Genomic DNA, 23,052 nt, shown 5'->3' on the forward strand with positions numbered 1-23,052 from the left:
CGCGATCTCTTTTGCGCAGCCTGAGTAATTACCGAATCTGCCTTCGGTTGAGACACTAAGCAGGCCGGAGAAGACGCCGGTGCTTTGTATTTCCTGTCTAATCTGGGTAAGACCGCAGGAACAGAATTGGGACGTTCCATCAATTTAAGGCCTTCCTTCCAAATATATTCCACGATTGGAATAGTGTGGGATTGCCTCTGTGAGATGTCTTTAAAGTCGTATAGAAAGCAATCACTTTCGTGCTGTTGTTGTTCGACTTTGAGATGAAACCGTTTTGTAGCCCGGATCATCAAATTGTGGAAATGTGCCATGTCCACTGGGGGCGAATGTAGAGGTGAGGTGGGCGGAGTGGAAGGTGTTTGAGCCCTATAATCGTCCCACTCAGCCATGTCGGCGTCATTGTCGTCGTCATCTGTGTTGTGAGGATCCGGATCCTCATCTCCAGTGTCAGGGCGAGTACCATCCGGTGAAGCCGGTGAAACTGGTGTAGGTGCCTGAGGAAGGTGCGGTTGAGGCTGCGGAGGAGGCAGTGGTGCTGGAGAAGCAGGAGTAGAAGAAGGAAACCTGCGGTTATAATCATCCAGCATGTGCTGAAGGTTCATCACCAAGGACAGAGGTATCTGGGTAACAGGCTCTGAAGGCACCGGTTCGGACGTATCAACAGGAAACAATTCAGTCCCATCTTCGACATTGTCCAACACCTCACCCTCGTCACTATATTCCTGGCACTTAATGTTCAAATCCGAAGGACTTGTTGCCTGTTTAAATAATCCTTCCACTTCCGAATCGTTTCCGGATTCTTCCCCAGCAGACTGGAATAATTTGTCTGGAAGACGAGCACCACTCCTCACAGGACTCAGTTGGATGAGTGGTATGGTCCGCAAAGAAGAAGCAGTAACCACTGTGTAGATGGAAGCCGTCTTCGGTAGAGGTTGGTGCGACGCCAACGAGCCCGTTGGCGTAAATGCGGCACCGTCAGCAACGCCCTGAGGCGATTTGGACGGGATTTTCTTCGTCGACGAGGATTCCTTGCCCGTCGACGAGCCCGTCGACGGGAGCGGGGCTTTGTTCGCCGACGAAAGTGGAGCTTTCGCCGTCGACGGCGAAGGCGTCGACGATATGAGAGTCGTCGACGAGGCCGTCGATGAAGTAATGCTGGCCGACAAAGACGTCGTCGACGGGGGCACCGTCGACGGGCCCGTCGACGGGGTGCTGGGTGGAGGCTTGGTCTTCGTCGACGATGGATGCGCCGACGAAGGGTGCGTCGACGGCTTCGTCGTCGACGGGGCGCTGAGTGGAGGCTTGGTTTTCGTCGACGGTGTATGCGTCGACGGCTTCGTCGTCGACGGTCTATCCTTGCCGGTCGTCGACGAGATCTTCACCACTGAAGAGATGGGTCTCACCTTCGAGGTCGCCGTCGACGAGGTGGTCGTCGTCGACGTAGCGCCGGTGGACATGGAACATGTCGTCGTCGACGTGGAGGTGGTAGAAATGGATTTCGTCGACGCTGAAGACGTCGACGGGCGCGACGACGAGCCCGTCGACGAGCCAAAACCAGATTTCTTACTGGTAGGTAAGGCTTTGGGCGCAGACGTCAGAGAACCAGGTCCCGTAGACGTGCCCTGAAGCGAATCCTGTGGGGAGACAATCTTAGAGGACTCCAACAGTCTACTCTTCTTGAGAAAAGGAGAAGGAGCCTCGGTCTCAGACCCACGCTTCTGAGAGGACTTTGAAGCAAAAGATGACAGGCTCTCCACATCAGAAACCACAGACTCCGAAGTTCTCAACTTCTGTAGCCACAGAAGGAGACGGGCCTCTCTATCTCTCAGAGTCTTAGGAGGGAAAGTACGACAGTACTTACAGTTTTTCACCTCATGGTCTGGGTAGAGACAGTAAATGCATTTACTGTGTGGATCCTCGTGGAAAAGGCGCAGTTTACCACATGAAGGGCAGGCTTTAAACAGAGATTTCTTGTTTGAAGACATTTTCTTGAAGAAAAAACAGGTAAAGTTGAAGAAAACTGAGCAGAGCTCAGGGAGACTCCCTTCACACGACGTGCGGTAGAAAATCTGAGGACTTGGGCTTCTGAGGAGAAGGTTCTAGAGGAGGCTACAGCCTGATTGGCTGGAATGTGATCCAACACATAATGAATCTGATATGCTACTAAAGTGAGTTCTCCCTTAGGCTTTTCAATGGGCCTATTGTGTTCTATGGTACTTTTGGAATTTACAATTTACTGAACTATATGTATGTATATTTTTATTAGTTATATTTTTCATGTATACATGCATATATACTGCTATTTTATGTACCGTGGGACTCCCACTTCGACGACGGGGGATATTCAAGCATGTGAATCTATGAAAGACACCCCTAATACTGGAGAAGTAGAAATATCTTCTGCTTAACCGCATGCGCGCTAGCGGTTTTCCCGCTGCGCGCTGCGTTTTAAAAAAAGGCACGTTACATGACGAGCTCAGCTCGTCATGAGCGTACGAGCGTCGTCGGTCATGACGAGCTGAGCTCGTCATGAGCGCGGAAGTGGTTAAAAATTCCCAATTCTATTTCCATAAACTGTTTACTGTAGTTCAAAAGGTGGTTAGATCTACTAGTGGTCAGGTCTTTTCGCTGATGCCTCCAAAGTATGACATTTTCTACCAGATATCACACCTCCCCCTCTTTGTTGACCCTTTGAAATGTAATAAAAATCTATTATTATTTAGTCAAGGCTTCCATGTGTATTGCACCTAATAGAATTGCTGTTAAGAAACGCCTTTGTTCCACTGATACGGTCAACAAAATTACCATATCCTTGGCTGTGCTGTTTTTTTATTATTATAAGTTATTTCTTTTTTAACAATGTTTCTCTTTTCAGTTTTTAACACTTTCCCTGGATTATTATCCCAGCTTTATGAAACGTTTAACTGGCAATTTAATTCATTTAGCCACATTTGTACATCACACCATGCATCGATCTTTAGGTCTCATAGATACAAAAAGGAATAAAACATAAAAGGTGCAGCCTACTATTGCAAGTACAGGAAAGCCGAAACACCTCACCTTCTCAAGGGCCTGCAGTTCCTTGGAGAGGGGGTGGTCGATCTTGAAGATGCCCAGTCCTGAGCGGATGCTGTTCTCCTCAGCCTTCATGGCGGCTAGCATCTCTCGGATTGCGCCTAGCTGCTCCAAGGCAGCATCGTAGGATATGTTACTGCTGAATGGGCCTAGAAGGAGAGGGATACAAAATAATAACAGAAAGCAATTACTTTTCGGGACAAAGGTAGCCCATGCATAGGCAGGTCATCAGCAAGGCTACTGTGTTCACGAGGCGATGCATGGTCATCAGAAGACAACTTCAGACAACTACAGCATTCATTCACAGCAAAAGCGCGCTCCAGATGCAGTCACGTGACCACTGCATTCTGCGCTCTGGACTAAAGCACGACAACTAACTCGCTGAGCAACAGGATGACCAATCAAGCCCACATGTTTCTACAGAGATGTGCAGGTGGAAATCTCAAGAGACTTTCTGCTCGCTAGTGCGAAAATCAACAGAGAGTGGAAGAATGTGAGGCCGCCCGATAATGCTGATCGGGCGCCGTGCCTCAGCTCTGTACATAAGGGCTGTGTGCTGAGTTCATTGAAGCTGCATTTGACCCTTCATGGAATACTGTGCCAGGTGTTTAGGGAACAGTCGAACAAAGCTGCTGTAAGAGCCTACAGTCCAAAGCTTTCTGTGAGTGACACAAGGTTTTGGGAGATGCTCCTCTGCAACCACTGACCCATGTGAAGAGCAGTCACTCTGAGTGAAATGCCTCGAATCTATGGATTTTTCCTGCAGACCTCATCATCGCAATGGGGCTGGTAAAGCCTATTACTAGCTCTAACAGAGCACCTGCTACCAGGCCATTAATCAATCCATCTTTCTTCCAGTATTCCTTATCCCAAACATCTTTCTTGCCACCCTGTGCCTATTAACTATTCAGTTTAATTATTATTTCGCAATGTATGTTTAAAGAGAAATAGTTTCTGTGTGGTTCGTCTATTTAAAGTCCACTAACACCCTTCTTGGGTCAAGGAGTGCTGCATATAATGGTACAATAATAGATGATCCGGCATGGGATACTATCTGTCCACAATTCTTATTAAATCTGGCGTTTTTACAAATGGCACCATCTGTATCACAGCGAGATCATCAGGTTGAACAATTTAACAAAGGGAACATTTTCTTCTTGTGATTCTGGTATATGTAGCTCTAGCTTACTCATCTTCACTACGAGTTTGGAATGTTGGAGCCGTATGCAAAGACATAGCCCACAATCACAGCCCTGGGTACTTAACGAAATAGCCTTTCGCGACCTACTAGTGCAAAATAAGAAAGAGAGGTACTCAAGTGCTGTAGGAAAGTAGGATCTGCTTTCCTGGTTCACCCAGTTTTTGCTGGTGTTATTCTGTTTTATGACTAGTCTTAGTGGGATCCTGCTAATCAGGACCTCAGTCACTGTGCTTCCGTCCCTATATTGGACAGTGGTAAGTACTTAGGTACCTCCACAATTGGCTGCTGGTGTACCCATGTAAGTCCCTAATATATAGTACTAAGGTACCCAGGGCATAGGTACATCAGGGGTCCCCCATGGGCTGCAGCATGTATTATACCACTGTCATAGCAGCCTCTGTAATTAGGCACCCCTTATAACAGATATAGGTTTCCTTATATCTGAGGTCACTGCACTTAAAACCTCTAAGTCACTCCAAAGGAAGGTCTTTCAATCCGGAAGACAGGGTGCTAGGTTATAAGTGTGAGGGTGCCTTGCATGAGCAGGACACCCTGTACAAACCCCAGATTCGATTCTCCAGGCTTCGTAAGTGCGGTCAGTGCTCCAAAGGTTGGAGGTATGATTCAAATCACTGGGGGGCTCCTCCTGGAAGCCCCCAGTCCTCCCAGTAACAGCCTTCCATGGTCTGCCACAAACCTAGTGCTGCTGCTGACCCCTGACACAATTCTGCTCACCTGATGGAGAGCTGAGCTCAAGCTGGCGAAGGTAGAACAATAGGTTTCCCATCACGGATAGAACATAGTGTAGAGGGCTGGGGTGGAGGCACTTGCTAGCGCTCTCAGACTGCTTTGAAGGGCACATTGAAGCCCTCCTTGCACACTCTGGTTTGAGACAGTTCAGGGAGCCCTGGGCTCCGACTCTGGCACGAAACCGGACAGAGGACATGGGAGTATCCTCCCCTCTGTCCAGCCCCTCCTCTGGGAGGGACCCTTAAATTGTCCCAACCCTTTCCCTAGGGTACTTTAGGGCTTACCTGTGGAAATTAAAGTTTGGAAAATCCTCTAAACAGACTACTAAGACACCAGGCACTAGGGGGAAGGAAACCTCCTGCCACCCAGATAGGAGTGACCCCTTCATTCCTAATTTAGAGCGATGGCTGCAACAGCCCAAAATCAAAACATACCAGGAGAGGATACAAATAATATAGCTGCTTCTATCACAGTGGGAGGGTTGGGTAAGAAGAAATGCGTTACTTACCTTTAACTGCAGTTATCCAGTATTGGTATCTTTCATAGATTCACATGCCTGAATCATTCCCCGTCATTAGGATGGGAGTTTCCGGGCACTCCCATCCTGACGGCGCGGAATGGTTCAGGCATGTAAATCTATGAAAGATACCCTAATACTGGATAATGGAGGCACTCAGATATATGTGCAGATCCCTACTAGGAATGGGTTGGTGGTGCTATTCCCTTTCAAAAGCCCAGAGAAAGTGGATGAGGTGCAGCTGGGGCTCCAGCTGGATAAAGTTGCCACTCAGGAGTCTTCTGGTGGGATTGGCAGACAGGACGGGCTGATATGAAGTTCTTCGTTGTTTTATTACTACGGACACAGTTTTCTATTACAGGCCAGACATTAACCTAGAACTTGAGATTCAAAGAGTACACAGAGACCCATTTAAAAGGAACCCGAAATGCCAGAAACTTAGTAAGATCCCGGTGAACTTCCTCAGTTATACGGCGAAGGAGACCATCTTGGGAATAGCGGACAATCACTGCTTTACTATTAGGTCAGATGTCTGTAAGGTCACTGATCAGTGGCAGTGGGAGCTTGGTAGGAGGCTGGAAGAGCTCCATAAATTGGGGGCTAAAGCACAGTTGAAGTTCCGGGAAATGTTGTGTATCATGTGGAATAACCAGATGTATAACTATCATACTCCTGAAGAGGTGGATTATCTAAATCGATACAATCAGGAAGCATAAGAACCCGGGAGACTCCAGTACAGGGCGGCAGAGAGATTGGTCGGGGAGCCTGGGGATGCACCTGGTATGTGTGTGTGGGTATCCTCTTCCCGGGAAAGCCCAATGGCATTCAAAATACCAAATGGTAGAGGGAGGGTTCCTCAAGGGTGGGGTTGGGTAAGGGCACTGTGTGGGGAGCAGTGGGGAAAAAAAAACAAATAATTCATGAATATCACCACGTTTCTGTCTTAATCGCTCTTATACATATGTGAGGTTTCTCCTAAAGGATAATGAGGCTAGGTAAGGAGATATGTTTTTCAACCTGGAATAGTTTTAGATCAAATGGAAAGCAGAAATTGGTATTCCGATATCTTGAAGAAAGTAGGGCTCATGTAATGATCTTGCAGGAGACCCGCTTAAAGTAAAAGAGAGTATTGCATTTCATTAAAAGTGTAGGTGGATTGAGAGTTATGCAGTTACATATCAGGTAGAACTTTGTAAGAGGGTAGTCATCCTTTTGAGGAAAGGAGCAGGAGTTGAGATGGTATCATGTAAAATGGATAGTTTGGGTAGATGGGGTTGGGGGGGTATAAGATGCTCTAATTATGAATTATATGGGGGGTTTTATGGCCCAAATATTGAAGACCCCTCTTATTTCGCGACCCTGGAGTGGAGTTTGTTGGAGGCTGCATTACCGATAGTCTTGAGGGGGAGACTTTAATACTCAGCTTGAACATTATCCTAGATTGATCTACTAGGAGAGACTGTAACTCTACACCTAACACTAGGCAGGCACTAAGGAATATGTTCCAAGATCAAGGGTTGGTGGATGTGTGGCGCCACCAAATGGGCCAGACAAGGGATTATACATTTCATAGTAAGAAATATGGCCATTTTTCCAGGCTTGACTATTTCTATGTGGATACAGTAATAGCAGATAAGGTCAAAATAATTAATTATCAGCCAGGGCATATCTGTGAACGTTCCTCTGTAAGGTATAATTTCTTACCTGTAATTCTAGTTCTCTCGCAGGGGTATTTCCGTGATAGTCATAAGCGATAAATAGTCTGCCCATGTGCGGGGACCCCGGAGCACTTTATCCAAAATATGTTCTTAAGTGATGATGTTCGCCTTTCTTCAGATAGGTCTTGTAAAGTCACTTAAGAAAGTCATAATGCAGCCTAAGGGTAGGCTACCGTGGCCAGGTGTCTTCACCTTGGAATGGCAAAAGAAGAGACTGTGATTGCATATGCTCTCAGAATACATCTTTTTTGTAATGACCCAGAAAAATATCCTTTACAAACCATTTTGCTATCAACAGACAGAGATGAAGAAGTGCCTAGCCCTGTACTGTAGCCCATAGGCTGCCATTATAAGTTTAGAAAAATAATTATTTATTTATTTTTATTTCCAAGGTTTTATATAGCGCTACTGGATCCAGGGGTATCAGAGCGCTTTACAAGATAGGTAAACAATTACAATAAAGTAAAACAATGTGCAATTAAAACATGAGTTACATAAAATAGGGTGATAGAATGTGCTGGGTGTTTAGGGGCGATGGAGATCAATAGGGGGAGGGGGTGTTGAAGTTCAGAGGGAGAAGCGAGTGAAGAAAAGGGGAGAGGCAGAATGAGAGGCGGGGAAGGGGTTGAGGAGGAGGCGAGAATCAGGGAGCAAGGAGTGTAGAAAGTCAGACATCAGTGAGGTTAGGTTCCCCAATATTTGTTGTGAAGGAGTATTTTCAGTCTTTTTTTGAAGAGAGGGTAGGAGGGGTTGCATCGAAGATCTTTGGGGAGACCACCAATATCCCATCATGCTCAGCCAGAGGCAGTTACCTCAGTTTTTTTTAAGGCTACAGTAAACTGATAATAGCGGAGCATGAGAATATGTGTCCTCTCCACCGGAGAGGGGGGAGGGCTGCTTATGACTATCATGGAAATACCCCTACGAGAGAACTAGAATTACAGTTAAGAAAGTATACCTTCTCTCGTAGGGTAGTTCCATGTATAGTCATAAGCGATGAGTAGAATAGCAAGCTCATCCCCCTAAGGTTGTGGAGTAGCCCGAAAACTACCAAAAAAGAAAACCCCGTAAAGAGAATAGACTCCTGAGGGATGCCTGTCTTAATTGTGTATCTGCTCTAGCTTCAGTGTCCAGGCAGTAATGTCTAGTGAACGTATGGATTGACCTCCATGTAGCTGCCTTGCAAATATCCGCTACAGAAATATTTCTCATTAGGGCAGCAGTCGCTGCCTTGCCCCTGGTAGAGTGAGCTTTGGGCCTACCAGAAAGGGATTTATTGGCTAGTTGAGAGCAGCAGAGAATGCAAGAAACAATCCACCTAATGACTGCTTAGAAGTCACTGGACCTGTGCGGACTGGGCCGTAACTGAAAAAAGCTGTTGTGAATTATGAATGGCCTTGGTCTTGTCCAAATAGAATTTTAACACCCTTCGCACATCCAGCGAATGGTGAGCCCTCTAAACTGGAGACGTAGGGTTTGGAAAAAAATGTTGGCAAAACAATAGTTTGGTTTATGTGGAAATCTGAGACCACTTTAGGGAGAAACGTAGGATGTGTGCATAACACTACTTTTGAGGAGTGGAATACCGTGTAAGGTTCATGAGTGCAAAGAGCCTGAATCTCACTAACTCTCCTCACTGATGTAATGGCCACTAGGAAAGTGGTTTTCCCATGTGAGATGCTGCAATGAAGCTGTGTGAATGGGTTGAAAGGGAGGAAGCATGAGACGAGACAGTACTACATTCAGCTCCCATGCAGGAGAAGGGCGTCTAATAGGAGGAAAAACCTTCTTTAATCCCTCTAGGAAATCTTTAATGACTGGAATCCCAAGAATGAGATTTGTGAAGGACGTTTCCTATATGCCGCGACAGGTGGACTCTGATTGAGGAGTATTGAAGGCCAGAAGTGGCAAGATATAATAAGTAAGGGAGAATCACTTCGTCCTGGCAAGACGTGGGATCAAATTGGTTGGAAGAGCACCAAATACAAAACCGCTTCCATTTAAAAGCATAAGCTGTTCGTGAAAATGGTCGCTTCGCTTCCTTTAAAATGTCAATACAGTGCTGAGACAGGTTTAAATGACCATACTGACCTATCTCAGGAGCCATGCTGTCAAACTCAAAGATGAAAGGTTGCGGTGTAGCAACTGACCTTTGAACTTTGTGAGGAGGTCCGGTCTGTAAGAAAGTCTGAGATGTGGACGGATAGACCGGTGAAGGAGGTCCTGAAACCACAGCTGTCTCCGCCATTCTGGGGTGATGAGTATCATTTGGGCTGTTGTGGACACCAGTTTCTGCCGGACTGTTGGTATTAATGATATTGGAGGAAAAGCATAGAGAAATTTGTTTGACTGTCGATCCATAGGGCATGCCCTAGAGACCTTAGATGGTAAAATCTGGAGGCGAAGTCACAGCATTTTTTGTTTTCCTCTGTGGCAAACAGATCTATAGAAGGTGTGCCCCACAGACTGAAGATACTTTGCATGACTTCGTTCAGTACCCACTCGTGGTTTTTGTCGAGAACCCTGCTTAGCGTGTGTATGTTTTGTTCCCCTGGAAGTTGCGCAGCTACAAGCATTAGATTGCTGGCTATGAGCCAGTGGCAAATCGATTGGGCTTCTTGCGACAGGGCTCGTTCTCCCTGCTTGTTAAGGTAGTACATGGTGGTTGTATTGTCCGTTTTAATAAGCTGATTGTTGGTTGTGAATGAAGGATGAAAAGCCTTGAGTGCCAGGTGTACTGCTCTGAGTTCCAGAACGCGAATATGATACTTCTGTTCATTGGAGGACCTTAGTCCCTGTATCTGTAAGTGATCCATGTGGGCTCCCCAACCGAGCAATGAAGCATCTGTGACCAAGGTCTGTGTTGGTGGAAGTTGGTGGAAAGGCATTCCGTTCAGGAGATTCTTCTGGGAACATCACCACTGGAGATTCCACAGCATGAATTGGGACAGTGATCTTGTCCTCCCAGTTCCCTGAGAACTGGTTCCACTGGTCCTCCACTGGTCCTCCAAGCACTCCTGGAGAGGACAAATGTGGAGGCAAGCATTGGGAGTCAGGAATATGCAGGAGGCCATCGAGCCGAGGAAAGATGAGACTATGCGTACAGATGGACGGGTTATCCGTTTAAGACTGAGACATTTTCAGAGAATGGATAACCGTCATTCCTCTGAAGGAAACACCTTTTCCTGCAATGTATCGATGGTAGCTCCTAAGTGATGTAGAATCTGAACTGGAGATGACGTGGAATTTTGAACATTTGAACATTGAGGTGGAGACCCAAGCGATGAAGGAGATCGCACATCTGTAGGAAATGCTCTTGGGCTTCTGTGACTGTGGATGCTATGATCAGCCAATCGTCCAGGTAGGCATATACAAAGATTTTTCTGTTTCCGAAGGTGCCATGCCACCACTGCCATGTATTTGGAGAATGCCCTGGGTGCTGACTTGAGGCTGAGAACTGCGTATTGGTAGTGGTGGTGGTTCTGTCCCACGACAAACCTGAGGATCTTCCAATGGGACTTTGTGATCGGAATATGAAAATAGGCATCGTGTAGATCTATAGAAAAGAGCCAGTCTCCCTTTTGAAGTTGAGGGTAAATTCGGTGTAAGGCCAGCATCCTGAATTTTTCCTCCCTGATCTACTTGTTCCTAACGCGAAGGTCGAGAATCGGCCTGAACTCGTTTCTGCCTTTCTTTTGCACTCGGAAGTATCGGGTGTAGATACCTACTCATTGGTTTCGAGGGACAGGTTCTACCGCTTTCTTGTGGCACAGAATGTTGGCTCCTTTCTGTAAGAGCTTGAGGCGAGATGTGGACGCTTTCGGAGGAATGGAAGGTGGTGGGGTAGTAAATCTGAGACAATAGCCATGTTTGACAAGATTCAAGACCCAGGCATCCGTTGTAATGTTTTGCCACTCAGCCAGAAAATTCACAATGCTTCCCCCTACCGGAGTGGGTAACAGAAGATGGGGAAGAGGAGATTCAGGGTTTTGCTGCAGCGAGTTGACGTCCCCCCTGATTCGCTTATTGGGAGTTACGACCACTCTGTGGTTTGCGCTGCAACTGGTACGGCCGCTGATATTGTTGCGACCTGCTTAAATGCCATTGAGGGGTTTGAACCCTCTGTGCTTAGAAACGTTGATGGTAAGAGTGGAATGAACATCATTGTTCCTTAGATTTTTCTTGTCTTACCACTTAAGGTATCCATTTCTGTTTTCATTCGTGCCAGTTCATTGTCGGGATGTGAGCCAAAGAGGGTGGAGCCAGAAAATGGTACAGTTTGCAGCCATAACTGGGCATTAGGCTTCAGAGATGATAAACGCAGCCATGCGTGCCAACTAAGAGAGATTCTGTGGCAGTAGCTGTGGGCAGCTAGATGTGAGGAGTCTGCTGCCGCACTGATCACTTGGTTCGAGACCATAGCCCCCTCCTGAACAATTTCTAAAAATTCTTGCCTATGTTCTTTGGGGAGGTGGGCAGCAAAGTGACGGACTGAATCCCACAAGGCACGGTCATATAGTCCTAAGAGAGCTGTGGCACTGGCCGCATTCATTGAAGTAGCAGCCGTGCTGCAGATCTTGCATCCTGATGAATCCACCTTTTTGCTCTCCTTGTCCGGGGAGAAAAAGCAGATGGAGAGGTGGTGTGAGACTTTCGTGCCACTAAAATCCCCACTAAATCAGGAAGGTGGTCAGCACGTAAGAACAACAGGTCCTGCTCCGGTGGCCGGTATTTCTTTAGGAGCCTTGATGGTGCTGATTATGCCACTGCAGGCGTAAGGAACAGTTCCATGGCTGGGTCCAGCAGGCCTGGCACCAGGGGAAGTAGAGGTCTAGAGGCTGTGCAGTGATGGAGCGTCTCAAAAATGACAGATGTTGATGGAGTAGGTGTCTCCATAGGTTTGTTCAGTTTGGGTGCGCCACGAACCAGGACCTCTTGAAAAGTAGTGATGTCATCAATCGGGAAGGACAGAGGTTGTGGCAAATCCAACAAAGTAGGAGTATAGTCTCTGGTAGATGAACACATATATTTATGGTGCTGACGGAGTGAACTTGATCTGGACCTTTGGTAAGAGTGGCGCTGTGAGTGTCGTGATCTTGTGGAGGAGAGTGAGCGTCCATGTCGAGATCTACAGCGCGATCTTGAACGTGATCTCCTAGGAGCCGGTGTGATCTGAGGCACCCCAGGAGCAGGCAGAACAGGTGCTGGTACTATTGGAAGTGCCAGAAGCTGAGGTACTGGAAGAGGAGGCGGAGCTGGTAACGCCGGAAGAAGTGGCACTATAGGAGCAGCTGTGTCCGGTGCAGGAGAGACCGGGGTGGGAGATGCAGGAATCTCCACCAATGACGGAGATCTGAACTGAGAGTCAGATGAGGCGTAGATTCTCCTTCTTTTGCAGGAGTTTCCTCTCCTCGACATCGATCTCCTGTTGGCGTCGCCCACTTGACGACGAGCGGCATTTCGATGTCGACCAATCACGTCATCGACATATTGCTGTTGATGTTGATCTTCTACCTCTCTGCGACGGTGAATCAGTATCCCTCGACGTCGACTCCTGTCTTGGCATCGGTCACTGGTGCGATGTGGCTCTCATTATCACTCGAGTGGTTCTAGACGTCGAACATCAACCTTTCCGCGACGTGGAGCCAGTCAATGACGGCGAGCATGTCGGCGCCGTACCTCTTCTCGACGTTGACCAGGACCGAAAGCGTTTTCTGGGTGAAGAACGCCTCTCAGACCTCCCAAGTCTCCTGGAGGTTGAAGGGAGAGCTCTGGTGGAACATTTTCCTACCCTTCACTCCTCAGAGGTCCAACTGGTTACTTGCTGTTCTCTTCCAGGGGATCCTCATCAATAGTCATAAGCACTGAATATTCCCGCCCATGTGCGGGACCCCGGAAACAATATAAAAATATATATGTAAAAAACACATATATCTCGCTCCACATATATGTATGAACATATATTATTTTTCTCACACCAATGCAGCTCCATAACTGAGGCTAAAACAATGTAAACACATATACATACACAGCAATTAGTAAGGAAGCCAAAGAAAAACACACATTAGGTCAAATAACCTTTGAACTTTGTGTTTTAATGAGTAGACCACTCATAAATCCTGAAAATTGCTTGTAAATAGCCATTGTTAGCCCTCAGGCTGCATTGCAAAACAATAGCACAGAAAATGAAACCATTTTCAACAAAAAACTGGCACCATGCCTTTAAGGCAGCCATGACCCCAGGCTTCCCATCATGCCCCAGGGGTGACAGTTCGGTCAGTTGTTCTTGCCGGCTCCTTCAGTCAGGACCCTGGTGAAACAGCTCCCTTTCTTTTTGACTTTTTGTCAAAAAATATTCTTGTTATCTACAATTTTTTGCTTTCACTCGACGTCTTTTTGACTTAGGGTGTTACTTCTACCTTTTTTAGGCTTAAAAAAGGTAATTTTTCTGTCAGAGATGCCTTCACTCTTTGACAAGTGCCCTTCATGTGGAAGGAAGATGGCCAAGACTGACACTCATTCAGTGTGTATCCTGTGCCTACCAGACTCTCACTCATCGAAAACCTGTGAACACTGCCAGGTTTTATCATCCAGAACTCTGAAAGAACGTGAGAGAATTTGTGTTTATGGGCTTTCTAAGAGAGGAAGATCTCCCAAGAAGCAGAAAAGTCGGAAGACGCGGTCGACGTCGAAAGAAGCCCCGACTGGTTCACATTCGGCGTCGAGATCGGCGTTGGAGAAGCAGTCGACGGCGACGAAGAAGATGTCTTCAGCGTCAACATCGAAGGTACCTCCGCTACAGACAGCGTCGAGGGATAGGTCACCGTCGAAGCGGAAGAGTTCGACGGCGAGCCACCTGACGTCGAAGCAGCATCGTCATGCTCTGACGTCGAGGCATTCTCCATCGACGCCTGGCCACCGGCGTTCTGCGTCGAGCCATCCTCTGTCGACGACTAGTCATGGTCGTTCGACGTCGAGGGAGCCTCTATCGACACATAGTCGATCGACGTCGAAGCAGCCCACGTCGACGCCCGATCAATGGCGTTCGACGTCGAGGCAGCCTCCGTCACATTCGGCCTCAAGGCACACCCCGTCGCCGACAGAGCACCGGCGATCGGCGTCGAAGCAGCCTCAGTCGTCGTCGAATAGACAACCTTCGACGGCGAGGGGCTCTATGCCGAAGGACATTCATCGTCACCCGAGGTCGGCATCGAGGAAACCACGGTCGACGTCGAGGGAGCGCCTACCTGCTCGGCGCTCGGCGTCGATACAGCCACCGTCGATGGATCAGCGGAGATCCAGAGAACGGAGTGTTTCGCAGCCCCTGAACATCTCTCCCGCAAGATCACAGGAGAGGTCGCCTCTGCAGCAGGTTCTGCAGGAAAAGGAGGGTGAACCATTGGACCAGTCTCAATTATTGAGGTCTCAGTTAGGTTCTCCAGGATCTGCATCAGCTGCGGAGGTGGGACAATCTCCACTACAGGAGCCTCCGGCCAAGAGAAGGAGGGTCACAGAGGAGAGATCTCGTTCCAGGTCTTCCTCTAGACCTATAGTGAGCCTATCCTCATCTTCCTCAGCATCTCGCAGTGGCGGATCCTCGGATGGAAGAAACAGTGTTTCGGCTAGGGAGAGATCCAAGTCCCCTGCAAGATCGCAACAGGCTCAAGCGGATCAACCTCCAAGATCACGTTCACCAGTGAAGGATTCCGCACACAAATCTCATCCTGTTCGTCTTTCCCCACGGTGGTATAGACCTCTTCACCACTGGGCCAAGGACAAGGAGACAGCTGATCGGCTGAAAGCATATCGGGACCAAGCTCATCGCCGTAAGGAACGGTCACGTTCTCGGCACTCAAGTAAGAGAGGATCTCGTCGCAGAGACCGATCGCACTCTAGAACGCGCTCAAGTAGAAGATCTAGGTCCAGGAGGACCCGTAGCTCTTCAAGTTCTTTGAGGACCCGCTCTCACAGGGATTACTCTCCGACCTTGACAAACAGTCCACGCTCAGGGATATCTCCAACTGAGGATATTTTTTCATTCCAGGATATCTTGGGCAGGGGAGCCCTAAAGCTAGGAGTGCCTATGACTGCTCCACAGATCAAGACGTAAGTCATATTTGAAACCCTACAGCACAGAACGACACCCAAACCCTTGTTGCCGATGGTCCCGGGTATAATGGACCCAGTAAATGAAGTCTTCCTGACGCCGGCAACGGTGAAGTCCGTCCCAGCGAGGATTCTCAAGAAGTATTGTCCTCCTGATGAGGATCCTCTGTTCCTCAAATCTGATCCCCCGCCTGATTCAGTAATCATTGCGGCGGCTAGAAAATCCAATGCGGTAGCTTCCTCATCCACAGTGCCTCCGGATAAGGACAGCAAGGTGCAAGATTCCTGGGGGAGAAGAGTCTGTAACACCTCCGCTTCTTTCCTCAAAGTCTCCAATGCGGAAGCGCTGCTCGGCAGATATGATAGATCTCTGTGGGACTCACTACAGAGATTTTCTGAGAAACTTCCTCAGGAAGATAGAAAGGACTTTGAGGAGGTTCTGATGGAGGGCAGTCAAGTCTCCAATCAGATTATAGGAGCGGCGGCAGATGGGGCAACGCTGGCTGCGCATGGTTATGCGCATGGAATCACAGCGAGGAGATCCTCATGGTTGCGCCTTACGGCATTAAAACCCGAGGCTCAAGCCAGGATTCTAAACCTTCCTTTTTCGGGCAAGTCTCTCTTTGGTGCGAGTGCTGATGAGGAGATGCAGCGTATGAAGACTGAGTTGGACACCCTCAAAGCCGTGGGGCTTGAAAAGAAAAAGGAATTCAGGAATAAGTTCCGTTCGGACAACAAGGGAACTTCGAAGCAGAGGGTTCAAACCCCTCAATGGCAGAAGGGCCAGAACCAACAAGGCCAACAGAAATCGCAGTACAAAGGCAAACGCAATTCCAAAGGAAATGGGAATCAGCGCCAAGGCAACAACTTCAATAAGTCTCAGCAGAAGCAATGAGTATTCTCTTCCCCCAGCGCCGTTGCCCACTCCAGTGGGGGGGAAGCATTGCGCATCACAGGACAGAGTGGCAGGCCATTACAAAAGATCAATGGGTGTTGTCTACGCTGCAGAATGGGTAGTGTCTTCGTTTCCACCGTCTACCTCCTCCAGTTCCTCCGATGTCAACGTCAAGCCACCAGCTACAAATGTTGAAGAAAGAAGTAGCGACACTCCTCGAGAAATCAGCCATCGAGAGGGTTCCGGTGGCTCAAAGGGGGAAGGGAGTATACTCAAGGTATTTTCTGGTCAGAAAAAAGGGCCAGAGGGCAGAATACAGACCTATTCTGGACTTGAGAACACTCAATCTACATGTACGAAAAGAAAAATTCTGCATGTTGGCGCTCCATCAAATATATCCATATCTCAGGAATGGGGATTGGATGTGTTCGGTGGACCTTCAAGACGCATATTTTCATGTCCCGATACGACCAGATCACAGAAGATTCCTTCGGTTCCGGGTGGGGACCTCTCACTACCAGTTTAAAGTCCTTCCTTTTGGGTTGAAGTCGGCCCCCAGAGTGTTCACAAAGTGTGTCGCAGTGGTGGCGGCAGCTCTGCGCCGCAGGGGAGTCGTCGTATACCCATACTTAGACGATTGGCTGTTGAAAGGTCCAACTCCAGACAATGTACGGAATCAATTCCAGACATGCATAGAACTTTGTCAACGTCTAGGCCTGCATGCCAACTACAAGAAGTCGGTCTCCCATCCCACTCAGAAGATTCACTTCCTAGGAGCTCTGCTAGACTCCGAGGTAGGAAAAGTGTTTCCTTCGGAGGAGAGACAGTTTTCAATAGCGCTCAAGTGCCAGCAAGTTCTTCGCAACAGAACTCAGAAAGTGCGAAAGATAGCCTCCCTCTTGGGGTCGATGGCTTCCTGCATATTCTTGGTACCGAACGCCAGACTTCGGATGCGTCCTCTTCAGCAGGATCTGGAGGACAAATGGGACCAGCAATCAGATCGATGGGACGATCAGATCACTCTGTCGGAGGTAGCACGAGCTTCCATTCCGTGGTGGACGAAGAAGGAAAACATGCAAGTGGGAGTTCTCTTCCATCAATCTCCTCCTGCGCAAACGATCATCACAGACGCATCATTGCAAGGCTGGGGGGCGCACATGGGCCCTCTTCAGGTGCAGGGTCTGTGGTCGTCAAAAGAAAGCACCTACCACATCAACTTGCTGGAGTTGAGAGCAGTCCACCTTGCTCTCAAAGCATTCCTTCCCTCGATTCAGACAGAGGTGGTGCTAGTACAAACGGACAACACCACCACTATGTACTATTTAAACAAGCAGGGAGGAACCCGCTCAAGGACTCTGTCACTGGAAGCTCAGGGCATCTGGCATTGGCTTCTGGCTCGCAAGTTGTCTGTTCAAGCAGTCCACCTCCCAGGAGAGCAGAACGTGAGGGCGGACGCACTAAGTCGTCACTTCGAGGACAGAGAAGACTGGGTTCTCAACGACGAAGTACTAGACGACGTTTTCCAGGCTTGGGGTCGTCCTTCCATAGATCTCTTCGCGGACGACGTAAACAGCAAATGCCCAAGCTTCGCCTCGAGGTTCTATCGACCAGGAACGAGGGGGAATGCTCTTTTGATCGATTGGTCAGGGGAATTTGTGTACGCCTTTCCACCCATTCCTCTGATTCCGAAGGTGGTGAGCAACCTGAATCACTCGTGCACAACAATGATCCTGATTGCCCCCGACTGGCCGAGACAATGGTGGTACACGGACCTCCTTCACCTGTCAGTGTCTCCTCACAAGAGGCTTCCGTGCAGGCCGGACCTGTTATCGAAGATGAACGGGAGGATTCACCATCCCAACCTTCCGTCACTGAACTTGGCAGCATGGCTCCTGAGGTCATTCAGTACGACCATCTAGGACTGTCACAAGACTGCATGTCCATTCTGAGAGAAGCACGACGTCCTTCCACGAGACATTCTTACGCATGCAAGTGGAAGAGGTTCTATATCGTGCAGAATGGTCATAATCCGGTGAAGAGTCAGGAAGAGGCAGTTCTTCCATACTTATTGTATCTTGCTAAAGCAGGTTTGAAATTTAACTCCATTAAGGTGCATTTAGCTGCTATAACTGCTTATAGGCGATCACCTTCACAAACCTCTTTTTTTCAGTTGCCAGCAGTAAAAGATTTCCTGCAAGGTCTGAAAAAGGTGTACCCTCCTGTACGGCCTCCTTCTCCTCCCTGGGAGCTGAACCTAGTACTATCAAAGTTGATGGGCCCACCTTTTGAGCCCATTCATAAAGCTACTTTACAGCATATTTCCTGGAAAGCGGCTTTTTTGGTAGCGATTACGTCAGCCCGTAGGGTGAGCGAAATTCAGGCCCTGTGTACTAAAGAACCGTATACAGTCTTTCATTTGAACAGAGTAGTGCTCAGAACGCACCCTTCTTTCCTGCCGAAAGTGGTGTCAGATTTTCATGTCAATCAGTCTATCTCTTTACCCACTTTTTTTCCTAATCCCTCTACTCCAGCTGAGAGGGCGTTGCACTCTTTGGACCTGAAGAGGGTTTTAAAGTTCTATCTGGACAGGTCCAAGTCTATTCGACATTCTGATCAATTGTTTATTAACTATGGATCGATCAGGACTGGCCATGCAGCATCGAAACGTTCCATTTCCAGGTGGATTGTTTGGTGTATCAAACTTGCTTACCAATTGGCGCAAAAACCTTTGGGGTTTACTCCTAAGGCGCATTCCACTAGAGGTAGAGCGGCCACGGCGGCTTACCTACATGATGTGCCCATGTCTGAGATCTGTAAAGCGGCGACCTGGAGGTCTGTCCATACATTTACCAGACATTACTGTCTTGATTCTGACACTAGAGCAGATACCCAGGTGGGCCAGGCCTCACTGAGGAATCTGTTTAACAGCTGAATTTTTTGGCTGTCATGACTTGGTTGGGTCATATACTTCTCATTTACCTGCAGGTGGTTGTTGGGCTTGCTATTCTATTCAGTGCTTATGACTATTGATGAGGATCCCCTGGAAGAGAAGGATAAGTTACTTACCTGTAATCCTAGTTCTCTTCCAGGGGTATCCTCATCAAAGTCATAAGCAACCCACCCGCCTCCCCAGGTAAATGAGATTTTGTAAGTTTTCAATCTTCTGGTTGAGCCCTGTCTTCAGGGTTATGCAAAGAACAACTGACCTAACTGTCACCCCTGGGGCATGATGGGAAGCCTGGGGTCATGGCTGCCTTAAAGGCACGGTGCCAGTTTTTTGTTGAAAATGGTTTCATTTTCTGTGCTATTGTTTTGCAATGCAGCCTGAGGGCTAACAATGGCTATTTACAAGCAATTTTCAGGATTTATGAGTGGTCTACTCATTAAAACACAAAGTTCAAAGGTTATTTGACCTAATGTGTGTTTTTCTTTGGCTTCCTTACTAATTGCTGTGTATGTATATGTGTTTACATTGTTTTAGCCTCAGTTATGGAGCTGCATTGGTGTGAGAAAAATAATATATGTACATACATATATGTGGAGCGAGATATATGTGTTTTTTACATATATATTTTTATATTGTTTCCGGGGTCCCGGACATGGGCGGGAATATTCAGTGCTTATGACTTTGATGAGGATACCCCTGGAAGAGAACTAGGATTACAGGTAAGTAACTTATCCTTTTCTCCTCTCTTCTCTTCCCTGCAGGTAAATATTCTCCCCGTCATGTAGGGTACGTCTGGAGAAGGTTTTGCAGGTGTCATAGGAGGCAGGAAGATGAGAGGAAGGTAAACAGAGAATGCAGACCTCGTGTGTGTCTGTTTTAGCTTTTTTTCTGCCACGTCTAGGACATTTGTCGAAAAGAGATGGCATTTTAAATAGGAAAAAGCCTCTTTCCTATGAGAAAAATATGTTGCTCCACAGAGAAGGACAACAGACATTGAGTGAAGCAAAAAACAGTGACGTATGAAGATTTAAATTGAAGAAAAAAAAACAAAAGGTTGAGTTCATTGCTCCAAGGGTCCTTCCTGTCAGAAGGAGCCAGAAAAAGAACTGAGGTAACTGCCTTTGGCTGAGCATGATGGGATATTGGAGGTCTCTCTGCTCTTCAAGGCACAGCTTTCTTTTTCTATACTTATAATGGCAGCCTTCAGGCTACAGGGCCAAGCACTCCTTCATATCTGTATGTTCATAGCAAAAGGGTTTGTGAAGGTTCTTTTTCTGTGCCATTAAAAAAAAGATGTATTCTGAGAGCATATGTAATCACAGTCTCTTCTTTTGCCATTCCAAGATTAAAAAATTTGACCACTGTAGCCTACACTTAGGCTGCATTATGACTATAAGTGACTTTTCAAGGCCTTCCCGAAGAATGGCGAAGGTCATCACTTAAGAACATATTTTGGATAAAGTGCTCCGGGGTCCCCGCACATGGGCGTAACTATTCATTGCTTATGACTATACATGGAAATCCTCTATGAGAGAACAATGGTTTTCCAGTGTTCTGCTTACCGGCAGAACCCTAGGTAGCCGGTTAATCATGCCCTTCTCCTTGATGCTGAAGTCATCTCGACCCTGAAAAAGGCTAACAATGATATATTTGCTGACAACATGAGGTCAGCCTCCCTCAAAATAGTGTGGGATACATTGAAAGCTTTCCTAAGATGATTTTAGCAAAATGTGGGGTATGCCAAGAATAGGGCAGAGCGTGGAATGTATTGTTTTAGAGCAGGAAATTGGGACGCTGGAGGCTGCCCTGCCGGCGCAAAGTATCCCCCAGGGCAGGGATATAGCGAGAAAGAGGCTGGAGGATGCCAAGCTAAACTTCAAGCTCAAGTTGGAAAAGAAATGCGGGGATCGGTGGCAAGTCAAGAGTATGAAGATCTTTGAATATTGGAAGACAGCAGGAGCACTCCAAGCTTGGAAATCTAGATCAGAGCTGTCACGGAATAATATCAAGGAGTTAATCATCAACTCGCAGAATGACATCTCTGAAAATGCAGGGAAGATGCGAGATCATCTGGTCTCCCTTTTTCAGCGTTATATACTGAGGGGATTACTCCAGACCTCCCAGGGCTTAAGGAGATAGGAAGGGAGTCTCTTGAAGCAAATATTGTGGAGGCTGAAGTTTGGAAGCAATTGAGTTGGACTAAGAACGGGAAAGCATGGGGCTGATGTTATTCTCTCAGAGCTATATAAGATATTAAAGAAGGTGGTGACTCCATTCTGGGGGGAAATTGTTCAACGCAATAAATCTTGAGAATACCAAGATTCTGAAGTCATGGAGGGAAGCTACGTTAGTGCTGATTTTGAAGCCTGCTAAAGATCCTAAGAAGGCAGACTCATTCCATCCAATTTCTCTTTTGAATACTGACTATAAGGTTTTTGCCAGTATCTTAGCAGGTAGGTTAGCAAAGTTGGCTCCACAACTAATTCACCCAGATCAGAGAGGGTTTGTCCCCAAGCACCAAATCCATGATCTTACTCAGCAATTAATCGGGTGCATTGATATTGCTACTGCTCACTTGATTCTATTGGCTAGTGCCACAATAGATGCATCCAAGGACTCTGACCGGGGTTGTTGGGCATTTTTGTGGGAGGTATTGGAAGCATTAGGGTTTAGCCCGTGTTTTACTCTGACTCTTCAGAGAATGTATGCCAACTTGCCAGCGCAAATTGTATTTAATGGAGCTCTGATATTTTATATAGCTATGTGGACTGTTAAGATTTTAATTAATCAAACAATAAAGATGATTTACTTACTGGATAGAGTTTCAGGATTACTTGGGGTATGAGCCAGGGGTGCCCTTACTCTCCTCTTTTGTTTGATATTTATATTGAACCATTTACCCATATACTTAGAAGAGACCCCAAGGTAATTCCTTTTTCTGCACAACAACTGAGCAATAAGATAGCACTCTACGCAGATGATTTAAAAATCCATACATCAGACCCTTTTAAAACCATCCCCAGGGTAGAAAAGTTAGCAAAAGAAATTGGGGCAATGCCAGATTATGCAGCAAACACAACTACGTCGGAGATTATGTGCTGGAATATTACAAATTGGGATCAGGAGGTGACTGAGTTTAAGTATTTGGGCATCTCAATAGTTCATTAATGGGGGCGGTTCGAGTACATCATTTAGGATGGGTGGCAAAGGAGATTGATAGGCTCCTTATAAGGGGGAAAAACTTGCGACTGTCTATTTATGGGCGGGTGAACTTGATTAAAATGACGGTTTTATCTAAATTGGCCTATCTTTCAATTGTATCTCCCTCGCTTTTCCTAAAGAAGAGATAGAAAAATACAGGGTAAAATAACTAGTTTTATCTGAGCTTCAGGGGGAGCTAGGCTCTCTTGGAAAAAATTGAGGAGGAGTTTGAAGAAAGGGGTTACAGGCATTACCGGATTTAAACTGCTTCTGCATATCTTTCCAATTTAAGAACTGTAGGATGCTTCTTGGGACACTGGATAGTTCAACATGTGGTCGTATGCTAACAGAAATGGTGGCAGGGCTGGGATCCACAAGCTTCTTATACAAATTTGAGGCTCCCGAGTTTTTTAAGAAAGTCCACCTCAGATTATTAAAAGCTGCACTTTGCCTCTGGAAAAGGGTTAGGAAGGTTTTGGACATTATGTACTATTCTGATTTCTCCCCTGTTTGAGATTCTCCGGGCACCCCAGAATGTTTGTTGGATAGGCTGAATCTTCCTTTGAGGGAGGCCGAGATAACCAGTTGGGGGATCTCTTCACAGTGCAAGGGCTTCTACCCTGGGAAGTACTTAAGGCAAAG

General features: G+C 47.1%; 1 protein-coding gene across 2 annotated transcripts in view; it reads right to left on the reverse strand.

Annotated features, from left to right (window-relative positions):
• The window catches only part of DNAH2 (dynein axonemal heavy chain 2), a 3,497,426-nt gene that overhangs the window by 2,649,275 nt on the left and 825,099 nt on the right, over window positions 1–23,052 (reverse strand). For both annotated transcript variants that reach the window (XM_078670326.1, XM_078670327.1), the window contains one exon: window positions 3,061–3,224. In XM_078670326.1, the coding sequence (XP_078526452.1) occupies window positions 3,061–3,224 (164 nt within the window). The remainder of the gene's footprint in view (window positions 1–3,060; window positions 3,225–23,052) is intronic.

Source organism: Lissotriton helveticus, chromosome 12, assembly GCF_964261635.1.
Source record: "Lissotriton helveticus chromosome 12, aLisHel1.1, whole genome shotgun sequence".
In the NCBI taxonomy this organism is placed as follows: Eukaryota; Metazoa; Chordata; class Amphibia; order Caudata; family Salamandridae; genus Lissotriton; species Lissotriton helveticus.